General features: G+C 42.5%; 3 protein-coding genes across 3 annotated transcripts in view; 2 read left to right on the top strand and 1 right to left on the bottom strand.

Moving 5' to 3' along the window:
* The first annotated feature begins 87 nt into the window (after positions 1–87).
* On the top strand, positions 88–1,846 carry LOC108028767 (DNA-directed RNA polymerase III subunit RPC5). The gene is made up of 3 exons (XM_017100742.3): positions 88–207; positions 267–1,340; positions 1,403–1,846. The coding sequence occupies exons 1-3, from the start codon at positions 175–177 to the stop codon at positions 1,751–1,753; spliced, it is 1,458 nt and encodes a 485-aa protein (XP_016956231.1). The 5' UTR covers positions 88–174; the 3' UTR covers positions 1,754–1,846.
* On the bottom strand, positions 1,806–2,541 carry LOC108028768 (cancer-related nucleoside-triphosphatase). Its single transcript, XM_017100743.3, has 2 exons — positions 2,429–2,541; positions 1,806–2,365 (listed from the first exon to the last, which is right to left on the bottom strand). The coding sequence occupies exons 1-2, from the start codon at positions 2,472–2,474 to the stop codon at positions 1,833–1,835; spliced, it is 579 nt and encodes a 192-aa protein (XP_016956232.1). The 5' UTR covers positions 2,475–2,541; the 3' UTR covers positions 1,806–1,832.
* Positions 2,542–2,833: 292 nt separating this feature from the next.
* Positions 2,834–12,381, top strand: part of LOC108028266 (IQ motif and SEC7 domain-containing protein 1) — a 42,409-nt gene continuing 32,861 nt past the window's right edge. The window contains exon 1 of the mRNA XM_017099959.3: positions 2,834–3,638. Within this exon, the coding sequence (XP_016955448.1) occupies positions 3,244–3,638 (395 nt within the window). The 5' untranslated portion in view covers positions 2,834–3,243. The remainder of the gene's footprint in view (positions 3,639–12,381) is intronic.

Raw genomic sequence — 12,381 nt, 5'->3', positions numbered from 1 at the left:
CACTTCATTTCCAATAAGAATTGGGTGCACCGCGTGGCCTTTTATCCCACTGTACCAATCAGCTGTTAAAGTGTTGGTAAGCGGCGACAGGCGAATGCGCAGTGCTGCAAAGTGCCCGACGCTAGTTAGGCGTGCACCGTGAGGCAGACAAATCCATCCGAATTTAAAATAATCATGGACGACGAGGACGACCCCGTGGTGGAGGAGGTGAGTACGGGTGTGGCATCATCAGCAGCATCCTTAAAACCACCTCCGTTCCCCGCCAGATACCCGTGTTCCTGTCGAAGAACTTGCAGGACAGCTTGTACCTGTTCCAGTACCCCACGAAAACGGAGCTGCCGAACCACGATGACTCCGTGATTGTCAATTGCTGTGTAAAACCCATCGCCCAGGAGGTGAAGGTGGACTTCGGCCTGGACATTGATTCCTCGCACTTCGATCGCTTCAAGGGCGAACAGTTCGCGGTGGCCGCCGATGGCAAAAACACCTACGGAGCCGTGCCCCCAAAAGGTCAGGAGCGACCCACATACAAACGTGGCATCATGGACAAACAGGCCTTCACCAGCTCGCGATCCATTACCGACGTGTCCAAGTACATAGTGGGCATCTTTACGGATCGCGAGGTCCACTTGTCACCCCTTACTTCCATAGTCCAAATGCGGCCTGCTCTCAGCCATTTCGATAAGGATGACAAGCGCAAGAAGGCGGAACAGAAGGCGCAGACGGAGGACACGGACGAGGATGAGGTGCTGCAACAGGTCACGGTCAAGTTCGCCCGTGGTAGTTCCAAGAACAGCGGCAAGGAGCAACGTGTCGGCACCTATGATGGCTTCGTTCAAAGGATCGCGGATGAACCTTGGTGCGAGGCCTACTGGCACTCGAGGGGCACGCCCACCGCCGAGCTGGAGCGCCAGAAACTCTTCGCCACCAGTCATCAGGGTACTTCGTCCTTGGCCCTGGGTCCTGCCGACTATCTGCGCAAGCTTTTGCCCTACGATGACCATGTGCAGCCAGTTTCGCCCTCGGCTGCTGCTACGGCTGCTGCCCAGGTCCTTCCTGTCTACAACAAGGCCATGCTCAAAACTATGCCGCTGCTGGAGCAGCTCACCGTGCTCTTGCGGGACGCCCGAATGCTCTCCTTCAGCGACCTGATGGACATACTCACGGAGCACGTGGATCCGCATGTGGCGGCCGACAAGGTGGTGGCCTTGCTGCCCCAGGTGGGCATCCTGCTGCACGGCAATTGGGTGCCACGCTCCGAGGTGGTCTTCCCCGAGAATGTGCTTTCCCATGCCAACGGAGTGTCCGCCGAGCAGATGATCCGCGCCAGAGATTATATAGTGAGTGCCTGTGATTAGTAGAACCATTCATTCCTTACTAATGGCTTACATTTCCTACCCAGCTGTTCCGATTCTCCCGCACGCCCTACTTATTCCGAACCCAAGTTATGGCCGCCACCCAGTTGCCGCCGGCGGAAACGCTAGACGTTCTGAAGACCGTGGCCCGGGTGAACACCACAAAACGCTGGGAGCTGCTGCTGCCACCGGACAAGGAGTTCGAGCAGAAGTACCCGGAACTGGTGAGCCGACAGGAGTACCACTGGACCGCCTCCGAGCAGCACTACAACGAAATGGACTGGGCCAGGGAAACGAAGCGAGTACGCAAGCGATCCACCCGGAAGAGCGAGTCCCAGTCACTGTCCTCATCCATGCCGCCACCTGCTATGAATTCCATGTCCTCCGGGGAGGCGTAGCATATGAAGACCTCCCATCGGCGGAGGAACGGGAGCACAAGTCTTATACACCTAGCCACTAATAAAAAGACCAACAAGTTTATTTTGTTACAAGCAGAGACTTTGCAATGAGATCTGTGATTTCGCCTGCCAAAGTATTCCTATTGGATTTGGTCACTTGGTAAAGAACTGAGTTTGGGGTTTTCCTCAGCTGTTCCACCAAAGGTAAGCTGGATTTTTCGGGTATGGTTACCAACAAGGGTCTCTTTTTCTTTAGAAGATCAACCACAGCCGACTCGAAACGCCTGCTAAACAGCTCCATTTTGCCCACTTCATCGATGACTAGGAGCGCTGGTTCTGACTGCGAGTCCTTGATGTTCAACAGCGGCAATGCAAGATCCTCAAAATCTTGGACAAACACGGAATACTTGCCCACTTTGGGGCGTCGCAGGTGGTCTCCTGGCTGCTCTCGAGCCAGGAATCCCCGTTTTCCTGCCAAAGTTACCACATCGAAACCGATTCTTTGGCTTGTTCCCTTGCCTCGCACTTCTTCTGTGTAGAAGCCTTGGAGCAGGTGTTCCTTGTCCCGCAGAAACGAGCAAATCTTGCGGACTAGAGTCGTTTTGCCCACTCCTGAAAAGCGTAATCCCAGTTAAAGAAGGTTAAGCAAATACTTTTGGTGGACTATAGTGTCACCTGGGGGTCCTGTAATAAGAACAATCGTTAGAACTGAACTTTCCATGCCGGTTTATTTTGGTTACTAATATAAGGAATATTTTGAGAGTGAACTAGATCAACCAGGAATGGAAAATAAGAATTTGACTATAATTACAAATTAATTTAGTTATTAAAAATATTTTATTCTTATACATTTCAGAAAATAGCTTTATTTTTATTAAATTTTCTAAATTAATTTAAATAGCTCTCAAGGGAGCTACTATATTGAGATCAACAAAAGTGAATATGCAAGGCGGTTTCAATATTCAAATTGGCGGGCTAAATACCACTCGTGGTATTTCTAAATACCAAAGAGTATTTTCGCCGATCTAAGCCGCGGCCCCACTGCTGGTATGTTGCGGCGCCCCCCGCACGGCCACACTGTTTCCAAACGTCGAACGAAAAAGTGCGTCGCGTTGTCGTCGCGCGTGAATTGAAAATCCGTAGAATTCCGCGAATCCGTAATCCCCAGATCCAATTGTTGCTCGCGCTCCGCTTTGTGCGTGCCCAAAGAGAGCAGGGAAGCGCTGAGAATCCCAATCCGAATCCGAGTGCCAGTCCAAGGGCATTACCAAGTACAAGCGAGATTTTTGGCTCGCAGCAAGCTGCATTTTCAGTTCTTTATTGTGAGATTCAAAGTTGCCCTGCCTGTTTCCACCGCTTTATCGCCCTCTCCGCCGCCTCCCTCATTCGCGCGAGTGCGTGTGCGTGGCCGGGCTATAATGTTTTGGCCATAAAGATCCGCAGAGTGCAACCGATCCCCGCTAAAAGCTAGAAACAAAGGCCGCAGAACCATGTCCGAGGCCGATCTGAAGAATCTGTCGCAGAACTCGGATGGCGATCAGGAGCTGCTGCTCCACCAGACGACCCAATCCCTGCTGATGGCCAGCTCCATGATGTTCGTGGAGAACCCGGTGGGCGGGCCAGTTGGCGGCGGGGGTGGGGGTGTGGGTGCAGGTGTACCTGTGCCAGGACCCGTTTCCCTGCCCCTCTCGATCGGCTTGCCCCACCATCAGGCCATACAGATCCCCTACAACGTGGATGAGCTGCTGAGGGAGAACAATGCCCTACACGCCAAGATCAAGGAGCTGAGCCTGGAACGCGATCGCCTCCTGTGCGAGGTCTCCAACCTGCGCCTCGAGCTGGACATGTCGGAGCTCAAGAGGCTGCCCATTGATCTCGACGAGAAGTAAGTGCCTAGCTAAGACTGAAAGATATTTGTGTGTATTTACAAATGTGTTAATGGTTATACCTACTGATAAGGGTGTCTTAAGGGTTCTCCAGCAGATCTTATTAGGCATTTTGGTTCTAAAAAGGATTTCCTATTAGAACAATACATTTTGATAAGTAAAACTATACATTTTGGGAAAATATATATTTAATTATACTATTATAATAATTATTACAGAGTGAATTCTGTTTATGTTTTTAGCCAAGCGAAACGAAAATTTCCATCAATTTAAATTATCAGTTCAGAGGCTGTAATCATCATTTTTGTGTTTTCCTCAGGAACTTTTTATATTTTGTCATAAAAACACAAATACATCTGTACATCCATTAATCTCTTCCCTAGTGTTTCTTATCAAGGCGGCATTTAGCTTTCCAGATTCATGTCAAGGCCTATGTATATATTCGATTATTTTTATCATTATTAATTTGCACATTTTTTTCATTTTTATTTATTGTCTAGGTGCAACAAGTTTATAAGACATTGATTTCTAGATTGCCTTATTCTGATAAGCACTTTTATGTAAAGTGAGATATTTTTAGCACGTATTTGTGGCAAACCTTGTATTTACCCTCTTTTCATTAGATCTACCGACATTGTTTTAGTAAAAAAACTAAAGATCGTTTGGTAATCAAGTACTTTAGAAGTGCAAGAATCTTGAAATGTAGTAATGAACCCTTGGTTTTTTGGTTGGGATCGCCATTTTCGGCTGCATTTCCTTGAACCCCAACCCCGGCGTTTCCTTGCCCCGAGCGTTGTCGTTGACTCAACTTCTGGTTGAGTCACATTCGGCCCCTTGTCCTTGCCACCTTGGCAGCTGCAGGCTGACAAGTCCAAGTCCGACTTACTGGTTTTTGCAACCCCTTTTGCACTCCCGGCTACCTGTGGGCTAATCGACACAGTCGTGGCCGCAATATTGGGTGCGCAATAGGAATTTCCGCACATAAAAGCACTCACAACGCTTATCGTTGCCAGAACATTAGATACTGGTGTATTTGCTGTTTGCCAAATTGAGTGAGTCATAAGCTCTGTTAGAACTACAGTTGCCCTCCGCTTATCGATCGGCCCGAACTAGAGTTCTCTATTTGCTTGGCTCTATCGCTCTGTTTTCCTTTGCTGATAACCAATAGAGCTACTTGGGGCGATAAGAACCGTCTCCTGGGAAGTCAATGTTAAGACCGCGTTTCGATCACTTTCGGGGGAGATTAACCCGACAAATGCATAGGTAAACAGGCAGGGAAAATTAATAACGATACGCCTGGCCTTTGCCATTGGCAGCCGAATAAAGGTGGAAATATCTCAATTTTCGTACCTGACTTTGTTTTGCATGCGGTCATGCCCCACCGCAGACAATCTGTAAAAAGAGATATATATACCCAAAGGGGCGCAAATAAAGCGCAGTTATCTTTAACCGTTTTCTTTATTTCGGGGCTTCTTGGCCTCTAAGGTCTGCTAGAAGAATCGTGGGCTCTTCCAATTATTCGCTTTGCGTTTCTGTTGTTTTTTACGTCTTTTTGTTTTTGCGCGCAGCTCACCTTCGCCAAAGCATTCAAACATAAACAGCAAAAACAACATCAACTTTAAGATCATCGAAGTTATTTATACTCTTTAAGAGTTATATTTAAATTTTAAATTAATGCGCATTTGTATATGAAGCTTATCAAGTGATTAGGAGACGAAATTAATTAAATATTGAATTTATGATATCAGGTCGGAAAAATCTCTCAACCTTATTAGAGAACCAAATTAGTTTGAGAATATTTGAAAACATCTTGTTTTTATAAAACGGAGCTATAACATTGGACTGGTAAAGGTATTATTCGCATAATACAATAAATAAGTTTATAAACACTAATTCTTCCCTATTTTTTCCACGTTTAAATGAATCTTTGAATACTTATTAGTTCCAATTTGTATATACAGATTCTGAAAAGAATATGAAATATAAACAAAATATGATTTTTAATTGTTTTGCCAAGTATTATTTATCTATGAGGTAAATGTGTGCCCTCGGGAGTCCATTTCCTTCCTAGCTCGCCACAATTTGTTACCTTTCAATTAGCATAACTAAATGTAATGTGCAAATGTTTACCATAGCTTAGATCCACTCTTAGATAAATTGTACACGATAAGCCACACGCACTTAGTACGTTTATCTTCCATTGTGGGAAAGAGTATGTCACGATGAGACATAAAACTCAAGATCAAAGATGTTGTTGAAAATGTGCGGGCAGCTTTCTGACTTATGAGTGAGGTTCCCCTGCTTATGGTTGCTGTTTTTCTCTGGGTAAACTTCTGCATTTGGTCACTCCACACTCCACTATTAAGCTCTCACACTAAGAAACTACACAGTAAACAATCTGAGATACATTTATAAAGTTGATGAGTAGGAGATATATTACTTCATATTTTAATGAAGTTAAAATGAATGGTACAAAAATAATAAGCTAATTCTTTGTGAGTTTTGTGTATAAGGAATTAGTCAAATTGTATCTTAAACATAAAATAAAATTTGTAAATATTAATTTATTTATATAGAAATAGGTTTGCATTTTTTGGTACGATATTTACCTTATAAAATCAGTTGCGAAATTTTCAACCGTGCTGCCATAATGGCTGTGCTTGGCTTGCCGCAGAGTTCAGCTCATTAGCCAGTTATCATCATCTAATAAAGCAGGCACACGCACCGCAGGAAAATGGGAAAGGGGGTGTGGGCGGTGGAAAACACTTGCCCATTTGAAAAGTGTTTTTGTTGTTGTACTGGGCCCCTTTGTGATAATTAAGCGAATGTAGTGGAGAGTCTATTAATTTCGTACGCCCCTCTTTAAAATGCTCAGGGCCGGCGTTTTCGAGGGGGTCACGAGGGGGGGATGGGATAACGTTTTCAGACTTCTTAATGAGTGTGTACTGTATTCTGTGACTTTAGTAGGTGAAGTAGTTCTCTGCCCTCCGTGCCACTACTCTTTCATTCCATTTGCATGCAACATTTGGACTGGAGATTGCGGTCGTCCCATTATAAAGGGGGCGTAGATGATGGGGGTTTGGCGGTCGGAGTTTGGTGGTCAAAGTGGAAGCCATGCGTGCTGCAAATATCTTTGAGGTTTGAGCAGAAGCCTTTGTTTTAATTAAAAGATATGCCAAACGGACATGCAAGTTGGGGGTCAAGGGTGGGTTGGATGATCTAAATGCACCAGCAGATGGGAAAAACTTTTTATAGGGGGCGGAGTTGAAAATGAGATAGTAATTGCCGTAATAACATGCTGATTTTCAAGTGAATCCCATTGCGGTCTTTCGTTTTTAACACAACCCATGTGGTTTCTGCACAACCACAAGTAGTTTTTGGTTCTTAAACCATAAAACAATTTTAGTAAAGGCTTGGCTTGATTTTTTACGGTGTTATTTTTGTGGTTCCGTAAGATTTTTTGAGGTTTTGTTTTTATATCTTTGATAACTAGATGGTTTCATGATTGTTTAGAGAACAGTCCTTAGGTTTATGCTGTGGCTTTTTAAGTCCTTTTGTGGGAAGTTGAGATTGTTGGGACTATTTCATGGCTTAAACATTAACTGGCTATAAATCTTTCATCACCATTTTTGTTATATTGTAGCGGTTTCTCATTTCCTTATTGTATTTCCGATTTTGGTTACAAATCATTTATGTATAAAAGCAATAAAAGAAACAATACAGTTTTATTGTTTTTTATTTAAGGGCAAACAATTAATATTTTTATTCAAATAGTATACCCAATTGATGTAGTTCCCCCAGTTGTGTCCATTATTATGACAAAGTACTTATCCATCTCCAGTAATTTCTCTCAATTATTTCAGTTGAGGAAGTGCTTCGATGCCACAATTTCCCTCCCAAAGTTCTCTATTGCAAATTAACACAATTAAGTTGATCGCTTTTCTGGGTTATTCCAGTGATCCGAGCACATCTGGGTTTTGGGCGAACCATGTGTCGGTGCTTCGGACTAGACCATTTATTATGCATGCAATAAACGAAAATGAAATTTTCAGTATTCAATCGAAAAGTGAGATCATCGTCGCGCGCTGGCCAGCCGAAGAATAATAATTAAAATCATTTATATGAAATGTTTAATAAACAATGTCACTGCCAGACCGACTTTCATGCGCTCGAACTGAACTGTCAAGTCATAGAAAAAAAAGCTTGCGAAAAATTCCAGTTGGCTTAGAGTCTTTGGGGGATTAGTTTGCAGGCGAACAATGTAATCAATTAGAGGGCGTCCCGCTACGGATTTAGCCGTTTGCATATGTTATGAGGGTACTTTGCTTGTTTCCCTTCTTATTTTTTATTGGGATCCAACTCGTGCAGCTCGTTACGCAGATACCAAGATACAGTGATTGATGAGACATGCGTTCATGTTGTCCCTGCCCAAAGTGACAACTTCCGAGTCGATTTTCCCCCGTTCAGCGGAACTCGCTACCAAATCGAAGCCGAGCCAAGCCAAATGCCAAGTCGAACTCTCGTTGCTCCAGTGGCTTGTCAATCGTGTTTGGCATTGACAGCAGCCCAGTACGCTTTACATGGCCATAAGTCCCGGTCTTGGCCATCTTCTGGTAATTTTTGCTCGGTTCTGACGGCTGCGCATGCGCCCCAAAAATGGCCATCGTGTGCTAGAGACTTCGAGCTAGCCAACTATGTATAATGGCCAAAAACTGTGGGATTCGCTTTTGTCTCTGGCCCAAGGAAGTGGCGCTGCTGATGGGCGATGGGCTGGAAATAATGATCAGCTACTGAAATCGTGTCCATGGGGAAGAGCTCTAGTTTTGGGAAGGGTTCCACATGGCTGATTTCGGTGGGAGCAAACGATTGCATGGGAAGCATTTGATGTCTTATTTGCATTGTGGTTATTTGAACAACTTATCGGGGCTACTTTGTAGTTTCCATGCCTTAAATACAAATTAGAATAAACAATTTAATTGCTAACAGAAGTTGCGTTTAATCAATTGCAGCTTGCCTTATTAAGAAACTTTTACACACCTAATGCCTAATGCACCTTTCCATTAAAATTTGTCAACCGTTCGAAAATCAATAAATGCTTCGTTAAAATAGTTTTACCCAGTGAAATCATGATGATTGATGCCAGCAGCTGTTTGCGTAAGTTTTATAGCCTATGACTAATTTCCATTTTTAAAGTAAATTCAATTGTTTCTGTTACTTATCGTTGCAAAGAAAAAAATACAAAACCTCATTAAGAACATGCTTGAAATCCACTGAAGGCCATTAAGAAATCGAGCGGATTTCCTTTAAAGGCTAACAGAGAAAACCATAAAAAGTAATATATGCAGCATGATTTTGTAATATAACCCTCATTCATAAATGTTATTATATACTCAAAAATCATGAATATCTAATGGTTTGTTGTTAAATGAATCACTATTTTGGTAAGTGGAACTAATATTAAACTATTGGTTTGAAAGGTTTTAATAATTCACATCTTTATTAGTTTCAGCAGGGGATAAAACAAACCATTAGAGCCTTTTACTATGTAATCACTTTATATTTTCCACCCCAATAAACTTCCATCACCATCTTGTGGGCTCTCGAGGCCTTTGTCTTATCTATGAGGATGGGACTGGGTGGTCGCTCTCGCCTATGACACAGTCTTTCAAAATGTCTGGGGCGACATCTTTCATCTGTTTATCTGTTCACTCCACTCAACTTATCTGCGCTCTGGTTTTAGTGCTTTGACTCACTTATCTTATATGTGAAATAAATTTCGCCTGCCCGACTGACTGACAACTTCCGGTTGTGGTTGCATCCCCAGGGTAACAACCCATCCACCCACTTTGGGGTCGCAAATCGTGGCCCCCTTCAATCAATTAACACCGCCTGGAGTCGTAAAGAAATCGGCGAAATGGGTGGGGAAAACAAATGAGGGGCATTTATTTGGAAATAAGAGCAACAAAATGCACCCTCCGATTTTTGACATATTAATGTTGTAAAATTAAAAAACCATCAACAAAGAACGTGAAAAATTATTATTTTCCCTCGCTTGCGGGGCGTGAATGTGTATTTTGTGTACATTGACCCAAATTCTGTGGGGATCCCTGTTCTTTTGGTTATTTTTCATCGCCATGGTTGAGTAGAGTACTTGGGCCCCCTGCGACCCCCTTTCAGGCACGCCCCAAAAGGCGAGTGCCAAGAAAATGCGTTGTTGCTCAATTTCCTCGGCTTTCCCTCGCTCTTTGTCAGAGTGCAGCGCCCTCTCTTCCTCTTCCTCGGGCTTAATATTCAAATTTTTATTTGTTGCTTTTTCGAAAATTAAAAGCTCAAAATATTCAACAGCTGTGGGCTGATGCGTGTGAGCGTTGCGCATAGTGTTGTCAAAATGTTGGGGCTAAAAATTTAAAAAAAAATTAAATAATATTTATAAGGGTAATATACTGTATTAAAAAAATATTTTATAATTTTATGTAAATATACTAATGTTAAAATATAGGAGCTTATATAAAGTTTTTGGCAACTGTCTTGAAAAAAGTATGCTTTTAGATATTGTAACAAAACAAATAATACATTTTTTAAGTCCTTTTTGGAATAGTAAAATATTTTTAAATGCCTTTTTTCGGCTTGGTATTAAGATTTTAAGTTTTTGGATGTACTTAAAACGTGTCCAAAACTTCCGGCTATTAATCATGGCTTTTAATAACCCAATTTGTCCGAACTGTTGCGCTGCATTCGCTTGTGTAGGCAGGCGCCTGCAGAACGACCAACGAAAAAGCCATCACACAAATATATTGCGATTTATATGAATTTTTGTGGGTTTTTCTCGTGCGTTTTTTCCGAACTCACTTTTGTCTTGCTCATCAGTCATCTGGAAACCAATGCCCCCGGGGCCCTTCTGTACCCCGAATTAGCATTGCTGCCATATCTTGACCTTAAGATTGTCTGAGCGGCTCGATCGCCAACGTCAATGGACGCAGTTGCGCAGACGCCAGAAGACTGGCGCTGCTTTTGTTTTTTATTACTTTTATAGTATTTTTTATTTTTATTGGTGACCCAATGGAGCGTCACAGCGGCGCCGCTGAACGCACTCGGCCAAACGCCCACAATATATAATAATTTCGTGTTTTTAAATGCTGTTTATGTGGATTTCATTCATCGACCAGGAGAAAAAGCGTAGTAGTGAGCCAAAAACGTAAAACGAAAATGAAAACGAGTCGAAAATGAGAGACACATGCAAATTGAATGTATATTTTCGAAGTGAGCTGACCACAAGAGAGTTGGCCACCGGTTTTGCACTGAAAAGAAAGACAATAATTGTGCAAACAAAGAATCTACTTAAATAAACTAAATGTTGTTCTCAATAGAGAAATTTTTAGTGCTTTTTGACATTTTCAGTTGTCTAATAACCAATAATTCAGTTTAAAAAGTAACCAAAAAGTATTATTATTTTTTAATTAATTTAATTTAATAATTTTCTTCCTTGGCTATCACTTAAAGACACAAATAAATTCTTTAAATTTCTTTAAACTGCTAGAATGTTAATAGTAAACAATGCTTTAATAGTAAACGTTGCCTAATTTTGTTTAAATTAAATAAAAATAAATTAGATGAATGCTAACATCCAATATACATTTTTTTCTGTGTAACTTACAAGCAACCGTTGATGCTGAGCTGGTTAGCAACTAGCCAACCAGAAGATAGCCATTTATATGTGCCATTAATCGATTGTCAGCAGCCCCGTCATGGCCCGCGATCGCCATTGCGGAGAGTGTGGATTGATTGGTGGGGAGGAAGGGGGGAGGGGAGCCGGAGGGGCAGGTGTGTTGACTGACAACCAGTTACCTGTTGCCAGATACCCTGAAATGGCCAAGAAGCTTTGACACTTTGTGAGAAGGCTAGAGGAGATCTTATTACTTCTTCGGCTTTTAAAATGACAGTGGAACAAAGAAATCTCAGGTTACCTCCTTGACCAAAAGATTGGTTGTTACTGTGTCAGAAATTTAAGTAATTACTTAATAAAATTAGTAAAACAATAGACGAGTTCGTTAGTTATGGATAGAGCATATCCAGTTCGATTTCCCAGTTCCACCTGTGTATTGATTACCGACTTGCATTTTGCGTCTGTTACTGTTTGATAAGTTGCTCTCGTATTCGATTTCTGCTTAGTGTTAAACGCTTGGAGAGTTGCATTAGCGGATTGCATTACCCATTTGAGACCAGGCAACTGGCAATCATCATTGCCATCATAATCGATGGTCATTATTATCCTCCGCTTTTTCCGTGGGAAGGCAAACAAATGTTCGTTACATATATTGGCTACAGGTTTTCACCTACACCTGGAGGCAAATATATATAAATAAAATAGATGGCTGGGGGATCCGACAGGTGAAAATTGAGTTACCGTTAATTGCCACGGCGTCTGCGACCTGAAGGGCTGGAAATATGTATATATAGGATCCACCCACCCCCTTAATTGCCACACTTAATTAACACCCAACCCATCCCATGACAAATTGCAGAATTGATTTTTTTACACTTTGTATCTTGGGAAATATCACTCCCTCTGCCACTCTTTTGAATGTTTCGATAACTCCAACTTGGAATTACAAATTCGTGTTTAGCGCATTAACATGCAGCGCAGTGCTCAAAAAAAAAAATAAATTGGAAACAAAAACAGTGGAAACTGCGGGAAAACTAAGCCAGCCAGCGCCCCCACACACACTCGTGAGGCTGAATTTT

Source organism: Drosophila biarmipes, chromosome 3L (genome assembly GCF_025231255.1).
Source record: "Drosophila biarmipes strain raj3 chromosome 3L, RU_DBia_V1.1, whole genome shotgun sequence".
Taxonomy (NCBI): Eukaryota; Metazoa; Arthropoda; class Insecta; order Diptera; family Drosophilidae; genus Drosophila; species Drosophila biarmipes.
This window is presented reverse-complemented; position numbering and strand designations above follow the sequence as displayed.

Coding starts and splice junctions, on each gene's coding strand:
- LOC108028767 (XM_017100742.3), top strand. CDS start 175: ATGGACGACGAGGACGACCCCGTGGTGGAGGAG. Junction 208..266: donor ACGACCCCGTGGTGGAGGAG/GTGAGTACGGGT, acceptor GTTCCCCGCCAG/ATACCCGTGTTCCTGTCGAA. Junction 1,341..1,402: donor TCCGCGCCAGAGATTATATA/GTGAGTGCCTGT, acceptor TTTCCTACCCAG/CTGTTCCGATTCTCCCGCAC.
- LOC108028768 (XM_017100743.3), bottom strand. CDS start 2,474: ATGGAAAGTTCAGTTCTAACGATTGTTCTTATTACAGGACCCCCAG. Junction 2,366..2,428: donor TCTTATTACAGGACCCCCAG/GTGACACTATAG, acceptor TACGCTTTTCAG/GAGTGGGCAAAACGACTCTA.